Source organism: Salmo salar, chromosome 16, assembly GCF_965601325.2.
Source record: "Salmo salar chromosome 16, fSalSal1, whole genome shotgun sequence".
Classification (NCBI taxonomy): domain Eukaryota; kingdom Metazoa; phylum Chordata; class Actinopteri; order Salmoniformes; family Salmonidae; genus Salmo; species Salmo salar.
The window spans coordinates 24,760,552-24,779,490 of record NC_138306.1 but is presented as its reverse complement, the minus strand read 5'-3'; the positions used below and the strand labels follow the sequence as shown (position 1 = coordinate 24,779,490).

Sequence of the window (18,939 nt, the reverse complement as noted above, 5' to 3'; positions counted from 1 at the left end):
CTCCCATAACTTCTATCTCACTCTATCGATCTCCTGCACTTTATTTTCCATTTCTTCATCTGTTACTTACACTGAACAAAAACATGAATTCAACATGTAAAGTGTTGGTCACATGTTTCATGAGCTGAAATAAAAGATCCCAGAAATGTTTCATATGCACAATAATCACAGGTGCACCTTGTCCTGGAGATAATAAAAGGCCACTCTAAAATGTGCAATGCCACAGATGACTCAAGAATGCTGACTGCAGGAATGTCCACCAGAGTTGTTGCCAGATAAATAAAAGTTCATTTCTCTACCATAAGCCGCCACAGTTGTTTGCGATTTTTTGTTCATTGTAATTTGTTTACTTGTTCTTCCCGTTCTCTCCCTTTCCCTCTCTTTGCATATCTCCCTCCTCCTATTCTCTCCTCCTGAACTCCTGAACTTACTAACCACACTTTTCCAAGTTTTTACTTTTCACACAATAATTTGCAGTGACAGATAGAGAAACACCTGGGGTTCACATGGTCTATATGTTGTCATAGTAACTGTAAAAAGACACACAACCAGATTGGCTAAAACTGTACATGCACGTACGTGTTTAAAATAATACAGATCCTGCTTTTGTTCTTTCCTTTTGTACATTCTCTTTGTACTTTATCTTTTGTCCCGTGTCCCTTCCCTTACCCATCCCCTCTCTGACCGTCTCTAACTTTATCCTATTACAACCTAAATTATTCTGATTCTAAACTGAATTCTAAAGACTAAAGGTACAGAGTGTGTTTCTTTTCTGTTAGGATATGCGCGCTCTCTTTTCTCTCTCTCTCTTTTCTCTTGCTCTCCTCTGTAAGGAAATGGGTCAGTCTTAAGTGAGGCCACTGTGTCTAAAACACATTAAAGACAGGAGCATGTGAGACAAAGAGAAAGCGAGAAAATTAAGGGTGATTGTATCATGTTCTCATTACAGTGTGTCTCTTTGGAGGCTGTCTGAGGCAGATAGAGAGGAAACGAGAGGAGAGGTTTGGGTTCATACTGATCTATGACCCGCGTATACATGACCATATCTATTCTGCTTATAAATACTGAGTGAATCATCCCCTTTGGTAAGGGATCCTACTGAGTGTACTATCCCAACTTCTTAGGGGACCTACAGTTGTCACGCTCTGACCTAGAGAGCTGTTTTTTCTCTGTCTAGTTAGGTCAGGGTGTGATAGAAGGTGGGCATTCTATGTTTGTATTTCTATGTTTTGGCCGGGTATGGTTTCCAATCGGAGGCAGCTGTCTATCGTTGTCTCTGATTGGAAGCCATACTTAGGCAGCCTTTTTTCCTTTAGTTTTCGTGGGTAGTTGCTTTCTGTTTAGTTTGTAAACCTGACGGAACTGTTGGCTGTTATTTTGTTATTTTGTCTAGTGTTCGTTTCCATTAAAGTATATATTGATGAGCACTCTACACGCTGCGCCTTGGTCTCCTCTATACGACACCTGTGACAACAGTAGTGGGTAGGGGGTAGGAGTGTGATCTGGGCCTGGGGTAAGCGGTGGTTGGGTAGGTGTTGGTGATGTTCCTCAGACTGTGTGTGTGTGCGAGTGTGCTGTGTGAGGTCAGGTATGTGCCAGAGGCGAGTGTGTTCAAGCAGGTGCAGTTTAGCTGGGCTTGTTGTGTGAGCTGGAGGTCAGCAAGGTAATTCAGCCAGCTGGCCATGTTACTGGCTTACAACTGGAGAGTGAGGAAGCAGAAAATATCTGGCTAACAGAGAAAGACAGAAACTGAGGATGTAGAGAAGTGTGGAGGGTGGTGAGTGTGAGGGGTATGTGCGTGTGTGTTAGTGGAGGTGAAGCGGCTTGTGCCCTTCAAACAAGGACAGAACAGCTCTTGCATCCTGCCTAGAGAGAAGCAGGGCTACATGGGCGCACACACACACACACATTCCACAGTATGTGTTATTTAGAATACAGTTCAAATTGAGGAGCTCATTTGAATTTCCTGTCTTTTTCAGTTATTGGCTTAGCTTTCACAGAAAACTGAATTTTAATCATGTGTGTATGTATTATGCTGTCTGTTTCTGTTAAAGAAGTGGTATTATTGCCACCTTGCTTGCCAGCCACAGATGCACAATCTTAAGTCTGAACAGAACCACCTTCCATCCAAATCCCTCTTACCGCAATCTCTTTGCAAAGCCACTTCTTAATGAACCCAGATGACCTATATTTATACCCACTTTTGCTGGCAGTGTGCCAATCTCGCTTAACAATGCCATGGCTCAAGCTAATCTGTTTTAGCGAATGCCAGGAGAACGCTACCTGCCCCAATGCATAGTGCAATCTGTAAAGTTTAGTGGAGGAACAATAATGGTCTGGGGCTGTTTTTCATGGTTCGGTCTAGGCCCCTTAGTTCCAGTGAAGGGAAATATTAACGCTACAGCATACAATGACATTCTAGATGATTCTGTGCTTCCAAATTTGTGGCAACAGTTTGGGGAAGGACCTTTCCTGTTTCAGCATGATAATGCCCATGTGCACAAAGCGAGGTCCATACAGAACTCGTTGCTCGAGATCTGTGTGGAAAAACTTCACTGGCCTGCACAAAACCCTGAACTCAACCCCATCAAACACCTTTGGGAGTAAATGAAACGCCAACTCTGAGACAGGCCTAATTGCCAAATATCAGTGCCCGACCTCACTAATGCTCATGGCTGAATGGAAGCATGTTCCAACATCTAGTGGAAAGTCTTCCCAGAAGAGTGGAGGCTATTATAGCAGTAAAGTGGGGACCTACTCCATATTAATGCCCATGATTTTGGAATGAGATGTTTGACAAGCAGGTGTGCACATACTTTTGATCATGAGGTATGTGTGTGTGTGTATATATATATATATATATATATATATATATATAAAGTGCCAGTCAAAAGTTTGGACACCTACTCAATACTAAAGACATCAAAACTATGAAATAACACATATGGAATCATGTAGTAACCAAAAAAGTGTTAAACATATATTATATATTTAGATTTTCGATTCTTCAAAGTAGCCACCCTTTGACTTGATGACAGCTTTGCACACTCTTGGCATTCTCTCAATCAGCTTCACCTGGAATTCTTTTCCAACAGTCTTGAAGGAATTCCCACATATGCTGAGCACTTGTTGGCTGCTTTTCCTTTATTCTGCGGTCCAACTCATCTCAATTGGGTTGAGGTCGGGTGATTGTGGAGGCCAGGTCATCTGATGCAGCACTCCACCACTCTTCTTCTTGGTCAAATAGCCCTTACACAGCCTGGAGGTGTGTTGGGTCATTGTCCTGTTGAAAAACAAATTATAGTCCTACTAAGCACAAACCAGATGGGATGGCGTATCGCTAAAGAACGCTATGGTAGCCATGATGGTTAAGTGTGACTTGAATGCTAAATAAATCACAGATAGTGTCAGACCAAAGGACAGATTTCCACTGGTCTAATGTCCATTGCTTGGATTTCTTGGCCCAAGCAAGTGTCTTCTTATTGGTGTCCTGTAGTAGTGGTTTCCTTGCAGCAATTCGACCATGAAGGCTGATTCACGCAGTCTCCTCTGAACAGTGATATTCAGATTTGTATGTTACTTGAACGCTGTGAAGCATTTATTTGGGCTGCAATTTCTGAGGCTGGTAACTCTAATGAACTTATTATCCTCTGTAGCAAAGGTAACTCTGGGTCTTCCTTTCCTGTTGTGGTCCTCATGAAAGCCAGTTTCATCATAGCTCTTGATGGTTTTTGCAACTGCACTTGAAGAACCTTTCAAAGTTCTTGAAACTTTGCATATTGACTGACCTTCATTTCTTAAAGTAATGATGAACTGTTGTTTCTATTTGCTTATTTTAGCTGTTCTTGCCATAAAATGGAATTGGTATCTGTAACGCCCTGGCCATAGAAAGTTTTTTTTTTGTTCTTTATTTTGGTTAGGCCAGGGTGTTACATTGGGTGGGCGTTCTATGTTCTTTTTTCTAGGTTGGTTTGTTTCGTTGATTTTGGCCGTGTGGCTTCCAATCAGGCACAGCTGTAGTTTGTTGTTGCTGATTGGGAGTCACACATAAGTGCCTGTTTTTCCTTTGGGTTTTTGTGGGTGTGTCACGGTTGTCGTCTGGAATGGAGGACCAAAACGCAGCAGGAATGTGGATGCTCATCTTGATATTTATTTGAAATCAAAATGAACACCAAAAGAACAAAACAATGAACTCACGAACAACAAAACAGTCTTGTAAGGCTCACACAGGCAAAACAAGAAACAATCTCCCACAAACACTAACCCAAACAATTACCCATATATAGGACTCTCAATCAGAGGCAACGAGAAAGCACCTGCCTCCAATTGAGAGTCCATCCCCCCATTAACCTAAACATAGAAATACAACAAACCCGAAAGAACATAGAAATACCAAAACATAGAACATAGACCAAAAACCCGGAAATAATAAATCAAACACCCTACTACATAAAACACCACCCCGAACCACATAAAACAAATACCCTCTGCCATGTCCTGACCAAACTACAATAACAAATAACCTTTATACTGGTCAGGACGTGACAGGGTGATTGTTTCTGTTTAGAGTTTTTCCTGACAGGACTGTTTGGCTGTCGTTTTTGTTTATTTTTGTAAAGTGTTCTCTTTTGTATTAAAATTCATTCAAGATGAACACATCCTCCGCTGCACCTTGGTCTTTCTCTAACGACGGCCGTTACAGTATCTTCTGTATACCACCCCTACCTTGTCACAACACAACTGATAGGCTCAAATGCATTAAGAAAGAAAGAAATTCCGCAAATTAACAAGACACACCTGTTAATTGAAATGCATTCCAGGTGACAACCTCATGACGCTGGTTGAGAGAATGCCAAGAGTGTGCAAAGCCGTCATCAAGGCAAAGGGTGGCTGCTTTGAAGAATCTCAAATATATTTGGATTTATTTAACAATTTATTTGTTACTATATGAGTCTTCATCTGTATTAGTGCGAGTCCAACGTGTTGCACACACCTACTCATTCTATATGTGTTATTTCGTTGTTTTGATGTCTTTACTATTATTCTACAATGTAAAAAATAGTAAAAATAAAGAAAAACCCTTGAATGAGTAGGTGTGTGCAAAACTTTTGACTGGTACTGTATAAATGAAGACTCCTTGTGCCAACAATAACGGGTTAAATACATGTAAAAAATATATTTAATAACTAAATATTTCCTTAACTTTCTTATATCTCTCAGATACAGGACAGACAAGCTTCCTTAAGAATTGTTTTGGGGGGAATATTTGCTGTTCCATGTAGTGAATCTGTTATTAAAATTCTTGAATTTTTATGCCCCCTGGCATAGACAGGGCTTAGACTCTTATGGATTAAGGATCATATCACCTCCATCTTACCCAACAACGTAGACACACGGATACCACCCCAATAGATCCACGGATTACACAATCACACTGCCCTATCCCATCAGATCAAGAGGAATACCTATATAAGAATGCTGTTCATCGACTACAGCTCAACCTTCAACATCATTGTGCCCTCCAAGCTCATCACTAAACTCGAGCCCTGGATTTGAACCCCTCCCTGGGTCCTGGTGACTGTAGGCAACCCCTTTGCTACGCTGATCCTCAACGCAGGGCCCCCACAAGGATGCGTGCTCAGCCCCCTCATGAACTCCCTGTTCACCCATGACTGCGTGGCCACACATATCTCCAACTCAATCATCAAGTTTGCTGACGACACAACAGTGGTAGGCCTGATTGCCAACAATGACGAGACAGCCTACAGGAGGGAGGGGAGGGTCCTGGCAGAATGGTGTCAGGAAAATAATCTCTTCCTCATCGTCAACAAAATGAAGGAGCTGATCGTGGACTTCTGGAGACTGCTGAGACAGCATGCCCCCATCCACATCAACGAGGGCGCAGTGGAGAGGGTGAAAAGCTTCAAGTTCCATAGCGTGCATATCACTGACAACCTGAAATAGTCCATCCACACAGATAGTGTAGTAAAGAAGACTCAGGAGGCTAAAGAAATTCAGCTTGGCCCCTAAGACCCTCACAAACCTCTGTACTTTAATATTTTTTTATTTTTGACTACTTTTACTCCACTACATTCCTAAAGAAAATATGTGCTTTTTACACCATACATTTTCCCTGACACCCAAAAGTACTTGTTACATTTAGAATGCTTAGCAGGACTGCAATGTGGTCCAATTCACACACCTATCAATATAACGAATTGTCCTCCCTTCTGCCTCTGATCTGGCAGAATCAATAAACACAAATTCTGCATTTGTAAATTATGTCTGAGTGTTGGAGTATGGCCCTGTCTGTCCTTAATATAAGGAATTTGATGTATAGCATTTACTTTTACATTAGACATTTTACTAAGATAGTAATTTACTGGGTGATTTTCACTTGAGTCATTTTCTATTAAGGTATCTTTACATTTACTCAAGTATGACAATTGAGTACTTTTTCCACCACTACTGCCGTCCAGTACCCAGCCCTGTATAATAAGTTCTGACTCATCTTTGACCTTCTCCCCCACCCTCAACCACAACAACCTAACTTATCCCGTTAACCCACATCATACAGTCACTGTATGACCTTAGGGCAGAGGGTGGAAGGAAGGGGGTGAAGAGAAAAGAAGGAAGACATACAGACAGAGTGTTCTAGTAGACGCCTGTCTCCCCTATCGACTGTCTGTCTGTTAGTATAGGCATCTCATCCTATCCCTGCTCAGCCTAGTCCTCTGCTTCTTAACTCCTCTTCCTGCCCTGTGGGTTACAGCCAATCCAGTTCCAGCAGCTTCTCTGACTGACTGGCTGACTGTCTGAGTGGTTACATTAGTAAACAGAGAGTTTTGGGGCTATGACTGATTGGATATAAGAGCAGCTGGGCATGGGTTCTAGATCAGTGCCCGGTATTTGTTGTATTCCGTATTCTGATTATATACATGCGTGTGATTTTTTGCCATGTGAAAGAGGGGAGAGGAGGGGAAAGGGTAAGTCTATGCATTTGTAATGAGAGTCAGGCCAGTGGGCCTGTATCCATTAACTCCTTATAGAGACAACAACACTATTAGAGAGAGAGCAGCGGAGAGTGATAGAGAGTGGGAGTGCAGAGAGGGGAATAGAGAGCGGGAGTGGAGAGAGGGGGATAGAGAGTGGGAGTGGAGAGAGGGGGATAGAGAGTGGGAGGGAGAGAGGGGGATAGAGAGTGGGAGTGGAGAGAGGGGATAGAGAGTGGGAGTGGAGAGAGGGGGATAGAGAGTGGGAGTGGGGAGAGGGGGATAGAGAGTGGGAGGGAGAGAGGGGGATTTAGAGTGGGAGTGGAGAGAGGGGGATAGAGAGGTAGGAAGATTGATGCAGAGTGAAGGAGAGAAGGTTTCAAAGGGGGATAGAGAATGATGGAGGGGTGTAGACTGGAATCGGGAAGAGAATGACAAGAGGGGTAATGGGGATATGGGTGGAGAAAGGGGGGGATAGTGAGAGAGATGGATAGAGTGATTGAGAGGAGTGGAGGTGATGGAGCTTGGAGTGAAGACAGAGAGAGGTTTGTTTGGTATTTCTGTGCATTGCCGTTGAGAAACTTGTGGTGGACAAAGCTGGCAGCTGTCACTGAATCAGACAGACAGACAGACAGGGTGAAGGGAATGTCAAGAAACAAAATGTAATTAACTCATAAGATAGTCTGACAACACACACACACACACACACACACACACACACACACACACACACACACACACACACACACACACACACACACACACACACACACACACACACACACACACACACACAATGAAGAACTCTAGTGGCCTGACAGGGTCTCCAGTTAGCAGATTGTCCTTTAGTGGGGTAGCAGTATGTGTGTGTGTGTATGGGGGGGGGGTTATTATAAATGCACTCAAGCAGTGACAGGGCCCAAGCGAGACCACACACACACACACACTGACAGTGAATTGCTTTGTTTTACAGAGACAAGAGAGGATCGCACTAAGAGACTGTTCAGACACTACACTGTGGGATCCTATGACAACCTCTCCTCATACAGGTAAGACACATACATGCACAGACACAAAAACACACACACACACACACACACACACACACACACACACACACACACACACACACACACACACACACACACACACACACACACACACACACACACACACACACACACACACACACACACACACACACACACACACACACACACTATGTGATGGGATGCTGCTGTCATCTAGTGGTGAGCCAGTGTCAGTGCATTCTGCTTGCATGAGTCCCACTCTCAACCCAGGCCTCATATAAAACTCAAATTATTGAAATATTCCCTTTGTGTATGCATGTGTGGGTGAGTGTCTCGCTCTCCCTCTCGTCCTTTGTCCCCCTCTCTCTGAAATGTACTGCCTGTGACATCAATCAGTAATAAAGGAGAGTGTGAGTGCTCACTCTCAGGTAAATCAGATGTGCATGCTGGGAGAGAGGACAGCAGAACACTATCTGGTATAGGACTGTGTTCTGATGTAAATTCACTCTAAATGTCAGTCAGCTTGTCGGGAGAGAGGTGCTTGGTATCAGAGTGTTGTTTCCCCTCAGCTTTCCAGAGAGGAGGGGGGAGACAGATGAAAAGAGAGAGACTGTGCCTACAAGAGAGAGAGAGAGAGAGAGAGAGAGAGAGAAGTTTTTCACCAGCTAGTTAAGGATCATGTCACCTCCACCTTACGCGACACCCTGCCTAGACCCACTACAATTTGCATATCGCCCCAACATGACTCACTACGTACAATGGGTACAGACAGAATGTAAAATCTCTTGAATGGAAGTCTTTAGCATGCCACTGTGAATGGTTACTTTGAGGGTTTATGGAACATTATTATACGTCAGACTGTAATTACATTATGGAACATGATTGTGCTACATTGGATGCTAATCTGAATATGAACGTATGGAATATTTTTAAATACCCGAGTAGTACTGTATCTAAACAGGAGTTCATAGAATAGAATAGTGAATGCAACATTAGTGCGATTCAGTTCATGATTGGTTGAACGGAAACAAAGCTATTCTGTAGCTATGGAGGGGAAAAGTTTAGAGCTGGTTGGATATGCAGGATGCAGGCTAAGAGGAGGGGGAGGAGAGAAAGATGTTGAACTGTATTTGTAAACCCCATATATATATATATATATATACACACACATATACACACATACACACACACACACACACACACACACACACACACACACACACACACACACACACACACACACACACACACACACACACACACACACACACACACACACACACACACACACACAATACAGTACCAGTCAAAAGTATGGACACACCTACTCATTCAAGTGTTTTTATTTATTTTTTACTATGTTCGACATTGTATAATAATAGTGAAGATATCAAAACTATGAAATAACACATATGGAATCATGTAGTAACCAAAAAAGTGTTAAATCAAAGTATATTTTAGATTCTTCAAAGTAGCCTCCCTATACCTTGATGACAGCTTTGCACACTGTATATTAAGCAAGTCCTCTAGTTAAATTGTACCACTGAAACCTCTGCTCCCTGACACAGGAGGGTTTTTCAGGGGTCTCCATGCCCCGTCAGCAGGGGCTCTGTCTACCCAGGGTAAGTGGCTGGGCAGTTGGCGTGGCTAACAGCTAACACACAACTGAACTCCAGGTCTCCCATGCCAGTGTGTCTAGTGTTCAATTCACTAACTGTATGGGCTGTCTGGTGTCAGCAGTGGGATCTGAGGGTCAGTCAACAGAATATTGGTGTTGCTGAGATTGGGACATGATGGTGCTTTTACTGTGTGGTAACAGAGTGCTAGAATGTCGCTGGGAATACATGTTGTTGTTGTGTTTGAACATTGAATTGTGTGGTGTGAATTGACACACACACACACACACACACACACACACACACACACACACACACACACACACATACACACACACACACACACACACACACACACACACACACACACACACACGTGACAAAACTCATTAGTATGAGAATTTTATACACTATACAAAATAAACACAACATGCAACAATTTTAAAGATTTTACTGCGCCCTCGTCGCCACCCCCTCCTCCCCTATTTCTCGTTGTCCATCTCCATCTTCTCCCATCCTTTTCTCTACCATCCCTGGCTCTCTGCCCTCACCTTCATTCCCTCCTGTCTCTTCTCTCAGTGAGTATGTTGCGGGACTCTTACCTGCTGTCCCTCTCCTCTCTGCTCTCCAGTGATTACATCATAGAGGAGAAGAATGCTATGCTGCAGAAGAAAGAAAACGAAGGATTTGGCTTTGTCCTACGGGGAGCCAAAGGTAGGGAACACATTCACGAGTTTGGCTTCTTGCCATCTGACAAACATGTCAGAAGGGGCAGTAGTTGATAGAGTTTGGTATAAGGGTTTTGGCATAGATGGTAGTCGGGGCACAGCTGGGGGCTGACCCTGCTGGGATGGGGGAGGGGGTTGTCAACTGTGTCTGTGCTGAGCCTGCTGGCAGGGCAAACCCCAGCCATAAGCCCACCATTGTGAAGGAAGCCTGGAGGGTGCAGTTGATGCATATGCCAGCTCCCAGTCGTAGACCAAAGTTGACCTGGCCCGCCATTGTGCAGCATGTCTAGCGGGTGACTCGCTGTGGCAGTTTAATGTCTTCTCAACTACTGCCTGTTTGTCAGCCAGACATGCAAAGGCATGAAGATGGATGCTGTTTAAATACTTGGATTCAGGTGAGTGAGGCGGGCTTGTGGCTAATAAAGATCGGATGTGATGTGAGCAACTCGGATCGGATGTGCAGGTGAGCAACTTGGCATGGTCACGGTTCAATGTCCATATGTTGAGTTCCTTGCCGAACGTCTGCTTTCCAATGCGGGTGTCTGGGCCCACATATGGAGTACCTGCACCAGGGGCTGTGTTCCAATATGAATGTCTGTGCCCATGTACGAAGTTCTTGCTCCGGCCTCATTGCAATATGAAAGTCTGAACCACTTTATGGAGTTCCTGCTCTAAGGCTGCGTTCCAGTGCAGAAGAACTAGCCCATATATGGAAGTTCCTGTTGTGGATTAGGTATGTCCTCTGAAGCTTAAAGCTCTCCTCCCGAAACTGCATTTTAAAATACACACACACAAACCTTTGTTAATGAATCAGGTGTTTTAGTGCTTGGCCACAAAACAGACAACTTCTTGCTCTATACCTCTACGATCAGCCTGGAGTGACAAACACACTTTTCACAAAACTCAACTTTATACCTTATTACCAAAGCAGGCTGTCCGAATCACTGTCACAGCTGCGTCCAAAGCCCTGCTACTATCTTCTAGGGATGTAACGTTCTCCGATTTCCATCAGTCCCCTGATCAAATGTTTAAGATATGAGTGGATGGGTCCATGGGACCCCGAGCCGATCCAAATGTAGCCGATCCAAATGTCGGTCAGAAACCGATTAAACCGTTAGAATTTTACTTTCTTTTTACCTTCCGAAAATACCTCATCTTCTGAGACAACTAATGCATGCTGAGCAACCCCAGGCAATATCAGTAGCCTAGTCAAACTGCGCAGCTTCGCACACTGACCAAGGAGATGTAGGCCTATTCCTGATCTTGCACATCTGCATCTGCCTTCAGCATTCAAATGCTTGTAAAATGGCTTGCGCAATATTATGCTTTATTAGTTGAGGGACAACCACTGTAATTTGCTAGGTTATTGTTATCAAATGCGCTTCTGAAAATGGTGTTTTACCGGGAAAAAAGTAAGCATACTACCGGAGAAACAACTCTCATCTGGCCATAACCTAGCCGCTAATCAGGGCTTAGCTCTACATTGGATTTTATTTCGATTGTTCAGGTTCACCATCAGCAATAGTTTTGGTACACAGCAAATTCTCCAGTGTTAAATCAACACTGAGAGTGTTACATTTAACACTGGCCCAGTGTCTATACGGCTCCACACACTTTATCAGCGTTACCACCTGTGACTGTATTTGTTAGGGACAGAAACATTCATCCATGTTTGCTTTCATCTATTTTCAGTTCTGTGTCCTTCACCAACTGAATATGTCATCATTAAAATGTAATTCTTCAACACAATATGTATTTCATAAGGCTTATTTTGAGTGCCTCGCTTTACCTAGTGATTCAGGAAACAAAGCTTTCTGAACTCTGAAGCTTTCCAGCCAATTGTGTTGAAAATAGGTTCATTACACTGAGCTTCATTATCTGTTCACAATGCACATTAGTGACATCTGCTGGTCAGCAATAAATAGTAACGTGATTAACAGAGAGGATATTTTTCTCCACTGATTTTATCAAAGCTTCATGGCCAGCAGTAAGTTGTTTGCTTTAATAGACTACAATCAGTTGGATTACCAGGTTTGCATCTTACATCATGCTTCCCTTTTTCACCTTCATGTTTGCTATCAAAAACAGAATATATGCCATTATTTAAGAAATAAGCTTTTACTGTACTATACTGAACAAAAATATAAATGCAACATGCAACAATTTCAAAGATTTTACTGAGTTACAGTTCATATAAGGAAATCAGTTAATTGAACTAAATTAATTAGGCCCGAATCTATGGATTTCACATGACTGGGAATATAGATATGCAACTGTTGGTCACAGATACCTTAAAAAAATATGTAGGGCCGTGGATCAGAAAACCAGTCAGTATCTGCTGTGACCACCATTTTCCTCATGCAGCAAGACACATCTCCTTCGCATAGAGTTGATCAGGCTGTTGATTGTGACTTGTGCAATGTTGTCCCACTCCTCTTCGACGGCTGTGCGAAGTTGTTGGATATTGGCAGGAACTGGAACACGCTGTCGTACACTTCGATCCAGAGCATCCCAAACTTGCTCAATGGGTGACATTTCTGGTGAGTGTACCGACCATAGACAAACTGCAGGCCTTGTGACATGGGGTAGTGCATTATCATGCTGAAACAGTTGATGGCGGAAGATAAATGGCACAACAATGGGCCTCAGGATCTCGTCACAGTATCTCTGTTCATTCAAATTGCCTTCAATAAAATCCAATTGTGTTCATTGTCTGTAACTTATGACTGCACATACCATAACCACACTGTCACCATGGGACACTCTGTTCACAAATTTGACATTAGCAAACCGCACGCCCACACAACGCCATACATGTCGTCTGCGGTTATGAGGCTGGTTGGACGTACTGCCAAATTCCCTAAATCGACATTGACGGCAGCTTATGGTGGAGAAATTAACATTCAATTCTCTGGCAACAGCTCTGGTGGACATTCCTGCAGTCTACATGCCAATTGCATGCTCACTCAAAACTTGAGATATCTGTGGCATTATATTGTGTGAAAAAAATCCACATTTTAGAATGAACATTTCTGGAATCTTTTATTTCAGCTCATGAAACATGGGACCAACACTTTACATGCTGCATTTATAGTTTTGTTCAGTGTAAATAAAACAACTTATTTGAACAACAGTGCAGAAAGTGTGGTTTCACATTTAAAAAATGGTGTGCTTTCAACGGGATTCCTCCTAATACCCTCACATCACTGAACGTTCCATAGTTCCCTCCTCTACCTGCTAAACTATCGGTCAGGTGAAATTACATGTATAAAATCCTAATTATATTTATAAGCGTGGTGTCCAGTATAGGTTGTTGTTTGAAAGCAGCTTAATCAAAGAAAGCACCGGAACCACAGCAAAATCAGTGTGATCTTGCATTTAGCAACACACGGTTTGAAAAAGCAAGTGATCAAACTAAGCTTCCGACGTCACTGATGACGTACTTCTGTTAAAGTGATACGCGCATCAGCACACTGCTTCAAAGTTAGCTGCTGTAAAACGTAACATCACTAGTTTTATCCTGTTCCAGTGGCCTGAAACTCATGGTTTACAGGAAACATCAGGCCGGCATTATACTGGCTTGCATTATATCACATTATACTGACTTGCAAAGTGATGTGTAATTCCTATTGGAATCCAGCCAGAGTGGGGATATTCAACATTGTAAAAAGTGTGTCACTAGCAACCTGCATTCAGAATAACTGTTGGGTTGGGTAGACTATGAGACTACATAAAGCATTTAAATCATTTCAGGAACGGGTGCAATAAATAAATCCAAGTAACAAATTGGATTAGTATAGAAAAGTGTATATTACTTATATTTGAGTAGCATAAGATTAATAAATGAATCAATGTTCATGAAAAAAACATATAACATATAACATAATGAAACAAACAATTCTAAAAATCAACCTGCAATAGAGCATTCTGGGAAATGTGATAATGATGGGCATGGTTTGGGTTTAACACTGGTTGTTAACACCAACACCGGGGTTCTGTTACACCAGTGATTACAGAGATAATTTAACACCTGAATCAACACTAGAAATGTTACACTGAAAAATCAACACTGGCCAACTTGCTGTGTAGTTTTAAACATTCAGTGTATATGGTAGGGTAATGTTGATAATTTCACAACGAAAACAGCAATCACTTTCATGTTCAAAACCATTTTTATACGGGGGTGAAATCTAAAGTTGTGCTTAACATTCATTGGCTATGTCATAGCTAATTTTTACAACACTTTTAATCACAAAAAATGACAAGTTAATTAGTGGGTTGTGGTGATTTCAGATCAAAAGTGCAGGGACAAAAAGTACACATTCCTCCGCCTAATCTGATAGTAGGGTGGTAGATGCCCAGTCTCCCTCTGGTGCTTACATACAATATAGGCATACTATACACATTTACAACACACATACACATAGAAGTCAGCTCAGACAGAACCAGCTCAGACATAACCAGCTCAGACAGATCCAGCTCAGACAGAACCAGCTCAGACAGATCCAGCTCAGACAGAACCAGCTCAGACAGAACCAGCTCAGACAGATCCAGCTCAGACAGAACCAGCTGAGACAGAACCAGCTCAGACAGAACCAGCTCAGACAGAAGCAGCTCAGACAGATCCAGCTCAGACAGAACCAGCTCAGACAGATCCAGCTCAGACAGAACCAGCTCAGACAGATCCAGCTCAGACAGATCCAGCTCAGAGGTCCAGCTCTTCAGCTCCTTCACCAGCAGATTTGAATTTAGAATGGAAAATGAATGTGTTTATTCAACAAATGTTAGTGCATCACATCAAACCGAAACGCATGAATTTGTTCCTCTAATCAAACCAAATCACACCAAATCATTTCATTCTAAAGCGTATTGTTCCAGTATCATATCGGAGCCCAAGTATCTATATCGATACGTATTGGATCGTCTTGAAAGGGAAAGATACGTGTCTTCAAATCATAGCCTGTCTGTGAGCCCCTCTGTAGGTGTTCTGAGTGTGGGTTGATGTGAGGCGTTCTATACCCCTATCATTGAGTCACACAGTATGACTAATTCTCTATGAGTCAACGCGACTGTCTTTGGTCAACACCACATTGTCTCTCTCTCGCTTGCTCTCTCTCTCTCTCTCTCTAGCTCTCACTCTCTCTCTCACTCTCTGTGTGTGTGGTGTGTGTGTGTGTGTGTGTGTGTGTGTGTGTGTGGTGTGTGTGTGTGTGTGTGGTGTGTGTGTGTGTGTGTGTGTGTGTGTGTGTGTGTGTGTGTGTGTGTGTGTGTGTGTGTGTGCGTGTGTGTGTCTAGCCCCTGTGGTGGTGTAATCCTAGGAAGAGCTGTCAGTTGAATACCCCATCTGTTCCTCACACATGGTGTTCAGGGAGACAGAAATGAGTATCTTTCGCTCAATTCTCTCCATCTTTCTTTTTCCTCCTGTCTTTTTTCTCATTCATTGACTCCTTCACTGTTTGTTCTATGCCACTTTTTTCTGTCTCTAATTCTTTTTTTTACCTCCTCCCCTCCCTCTTCTTTCGTCGTCTCTCAGCTTTACTATTAGTCATTATCAGCTACTACTTTACCTGCACACACACACTTTGCACTGCTGCACGTGCCAGCTCCCCATGCTGGTTACTATAGCAACCCCTTGTGGGCACCTTGCCGGAAGTCTGAGTGTGTTTTCTGCTCCTCCGTCTCAAGCAGACATTTCCTCCTCTACGTGTGTATTTATTTGGACAGTGAAGCTAAAATGTTACATTTGGCTCTATACTCCAGCATTTTGGATTTCAAAGTGAAATGCCTTTCTTGCAAGCTCTAAACCTAATAATGCAGTAATCAATCACAAAATAGCAAAAAGAGACTATGGCGTTCCTCCTGACCAACGAACAGTGGACATGTAGAGCCAGGAGATGTTCTCTGTCCGTCTGTCTCTCCCTCCCTAGTTCCTCCCTACATCCTCCTTAGTAATATTTCAATTTGTCTACTCTTATTCTCCTCCTTTTCCCATTTCTATCACTCAACTTCCCCCCTCTACATGTATCCCTCTCTTCCACTCCTCCTCCTCTCCCTCTTCCTCCATGTTCCCGAGTGCCTCAGATAGAACTGAATGGATTACCTTTACTAGTGGGGTCAAGTCGCACACACACACACAGACACACACACACATACTGCAGCTACGTCTGGGAGCTCTCCTGTGTAAGTGGTATAGTTGGAATCAGTCCAGGATTAAATGGAGGGTGTGAAGTGCACAGTAGACTATCCTCAGGCAGACGTACACTCAGCTAACGAGTCAGGAGTGTGCTTGCATGAGTTTCTGTGATTTTTTTTGTGTCCTATGTGCGTGTGTGTGTCTGTGTGTGTGTGTGTGTGTGTGTGTGTGTGTGTGTGTGTGTGTGTGTGTGTGTGTGTGTGTGTGTGTGTGTGTGTGTGTGTGTGTGTGTGTGTGTGTGTGTGTGTGTGTGTATGTAATCTGATTTTCAGTGTGAGAGCAGATAAAGTAATATGGTTGAGTGAAAGGGTCTCTCCCTGTCACACCAACTCACCTCTCACTGTTACTAATACACTATAGAACACACTGTAGAGTCCACCTCACCTCTCACTGTTACTAATACTCTATAGAACACACTGTAGAGTCCACCTCACCTCTCACTGTTACCAATACACTATAGAACACACTGTAGAGTCCACCTCACCTCTCACTGTTACTAATACACTATAGAACAAACTGTAGAGTCCACCTCACCTCTCACTGTTACTAATACACTATAGAACACACTGTAGAGTCCACCTCTCACTGTTACTAATACACTATAGAACACACTGTAGAGTCCATCTCACCTCTCACTGTTACTAATACACTATAGAACACACTGTAGAGTCCATCTCACCTCTCACTGTTACTAATACACTATAGAACACACTGTAGAGTCCATCTCACCTCTCACTGTTAATAATACACTATAGAACACACTGTAGAGTCCATCTCACCTCTCACTGTTACTAATACACTATAGAACACACTGTAGAGTCCATCTCACCTGTCACTGTTACTAATACACTATAGAACACACTGTAGAGTCCACCTCACCTCTCACTGTTACTAATACACTATAGAACACACTGTAGAGTCCACCTCACCTCTCACTGTTACTAATACACTATAGAACACACTGTAGAGTCCACTTCACCTCTCACTGTTACTAATACACTATAGAACACACTGTAGAGTCCATCTCACCTCTCACTGTTACTAATACACCATAGAACACACTGTAGAGTCCGCCTCTCACTGTTACTAATACACTATAGAACACACTGTAGAGTCCACCTCACCTCTCGCTGTTACTAATACACTATAGAACACACTGTAGAGTCCACCTCACCTCTCACTGTTACTAATACACTATAGAACACACTGTAGAGTCCACCTCACCTCTCACTGTTACTAATACACTATAGAACACACTGTAGAGTCCACCTCACCTCTCACTGTTACTAATACACTATAGAACACACTGTAGAGTCCACCTCACCTCTCACTGTTACTAATACACTATAGAACACACTGTAGAGTCCACCTCTCACTGTTACTAATACACTATAGAACACACTGTAGAGTCCACCTCACCTCTCACTGTTACTAATACACTATAGAACACACTGTAGAGTCCACCTCACCTCTCACTGTTACTAATACACTATAGAACACACTGTAGAGTCCACCTCACCTCTCACTGTTACTAATACACTATAGAACACACTGTAGAGTCCACCTCACCTCTCACTGTTACTAATACACTATAGAACACACTGTAGAGTCCACCTCACCTCTCACTGTTACTAATACACTATAGAACACACTGTAGAGTCCACTTCACCTCTCACTGTTACTAATACACTATAGAACACACTGTAGAGTCCACCTCACCTCTCACTGTTACTAATACACTATAGAACACACTGTAGAGTCCACCTCACCTCTCACTGTTACTAATACACTATAGAACACACTGTAGAGTCCACCTCACCTCTCACTGTTACTAATACACTATAGAACACACTGTAGAGTCCATCTCACCTCTCACTGTTACTAATACACTATAGAACACACTGTAGAGTCCACCTCACCTCTCACTGTTACTAATACACTATAGAACACACTGTAGAGTCCACCTCACCTCTCACTGTTACTAATACACTATAGAACACACTGTAGAGTCCACCTCACCTCTCACTGTTACTAATACACTATAGAACACACTGTAGAGTCCACCTCACCTCTCACTGTTACTAATACACTATAGAACACACTGTAGAGTCCACCTCACCTCTCACTGTTACTAATACACTATAGAACACACTGTAGAGTCCACCTCTCACTGTTACTAATACAATATAGAACACACTGTAGAGTCCATCTCACCTCTCACTGTTAATAATACACTATAGAACACACTGTAGAGTCCATCTCACCTCTCACTGTTACTAATACACTATAGAACACACTGTAGAGTCCATCTCACCTGTCACTGTTACTAATACACTATAGAACACACTGTAGAGTCCACCTCACCTCTCACTGTTACTA

General features: G+C 42.8%; 1 protein-coding gene across 1 annotated transcript in view; it reads left to right on the top strand.

Annotated features, from left to right (window-relative positions):
* The window catches only part of LOC106573509 (SH3 and multiple ankyrin repeat domains protein 3), a 169,781-nt gene that overhangs the window by 82,970 nt on the left and 67,872 nt on the right, over nucleotides 1–18,939 (top strand). The window contains exons 11-12 of the mRNA XM_082963248.1: nucleotides 7,966–8,041; nucleotides 10,271–10,353. Of these exons, the coding sequence (XP_082819374.1) occupies nucleotides 7,966–8,041; nucleotides 10,271–10,353 (159 nt within the window). The remainder of the gene's footprint in view (nucleotides 1–7,965; nucleotides 8,042–10,270; nucleotides 10,354–18,939) is intronic.